This window comes from Silene latifolia, chromosome 2 (assembly GCF_048544455.1).
Source record: "Silene latifolia isolate original U9 population chromosome 2, ASM4854445v1, whole genome shotgun sequence".
NCBI lineage: Eukaryota > Viridiplantae > Streptophyta > Magnoliopsida > Caryophyllales > Caryophyllaceae > Silene > Silene latifolia.
In genome coordinates this window covers 6,903,604-6,904,754 of record NC_133527.1, presented here as the reverse complement: position 1 = coordinate 6,904,754, position 1,151 = coordinate 6,903,604, and the positions used below count along the sequence as shown (strand labels likewise).

Genomic DNA, 1,151 nt, shown 5'->3' with positions numbered 1-1,151 from the left:
AATTCTAAAAAAGTTGGAGTCTCTAATATCGCTTGAAAAGTTTCTGCTTTATATATATGTATTGATTACTAATAGTAAATTTTACAATTAAATTTCAAATGGAGTTAAATATCAATAGTACAATTATTAAATTCTATAATATTCTTATCTAAAAAACCGCGCATTTGCGGGCGGAATCTATACTAGTTCAAATACAATCCCAAAAAATCCCAAAAAATAAACACTAAACGACGTCGTATCAAAACATCCCAATTAACTAATCAAATTACTCCAACAAGGCAAACAAACCAACAACAAATACACAAATCCCTCACACTCCTCTCTTCTCTTCTCTTCCCCATCTTTCTCCACACCAACAAAAAATGACACCTCAAAAACACATACTCACAGGAGCAACAACCCTCCGATCAAGACTAACCCAAACCCTCCAAACCCGAACCCGAGGAGGAGCCGGATCAGATCGATGGAGCAGCCCAGGTCATCAAGACCGACCCAATGGATACTTCCTTAATCGGACCCCACCGCCACCTGGACAATCCCGTAAATGGGAAGATTGGGAGTTACCGTGTTACGTCACCAGTTTTCTTACCATCGTCATCCTCGGTGTTGGTTTGTCAGCAAAGCCGGATCTGACCTTGGAGACTTGGGCTCATGGCAAGGCCCTTGAACAGCTCAAGGCCGAAGCCCAGGCCCAACTTGATTCCGCAGAGTGAAATTACTAATGTACCCCTTCCTCCCTGACTCCGTTGATTAAGTGCTTATGTTTCGGGTTTTAATATACTTGTGTAAGACGGTTTTAGATTGGTGTTTCGGAGGTGTTGTTGTTTTGGTTGATAATAAGGGTTTCTATTAACAATTGGCCCTTTGTTTTTTTTTCTTTGTTTAATTAACTCTTGTTTTGACTTGTGTTGATATATATGCTTCTTTGTGGAATTGCGGTTATTGTTAGTTTTGTGTAAGACGGTTTTAATGAAATGTTGAGGGGTCGTTTTGTTGCAGGCAGGAAAGGGCATTCCTCTTTCCATAGGAATTTAAAATTGACACGGTTTTTGTTTAGGGAATCGGAAAGTGAAACTTACCTAGGGGATAAGTAAGCAACTACTTTTGGTTTTAGGAATCGAAATTCACGAGAAGTCTTGTTTCGTGTGAAG

The 1,151-nt window shown here is 39.6% G+C and overlaps 1 protein-coding gene across 1 annotated transcript; it reads left to right on the top strand.

Annotated features, from left to right (window-relative positions):
• The first annotated feature begins 271 nt into the window (after positions 1 to 271).
• Positions 272 to 933, top strand: LOC141642158 (uncharacterized). Its single transcript, XM_074450862.1, has one exon. It carries the CDS (start codon positions 363 to 365, stop codon positions 711 to 713), a length of 351 nt encoding a protein of 116 aa, XP_074306963.1. The 5' UTR covers positions 272 to 362; the 3' UTR covers positions 714 to 933.
• The last annotated feature ends 218 nt before the right edge of the window (positions 934 to 1,151 follow it).

Bases quoted from the DNA above. Each gene is read 5' to 3' on its own strand.
- LOC141642158 (XM_074450862.1), top strand. From the start codon at position 363: ATGACACCTCAAAAACACATACTCACAGGAGCAACAACCCTCCGATCA.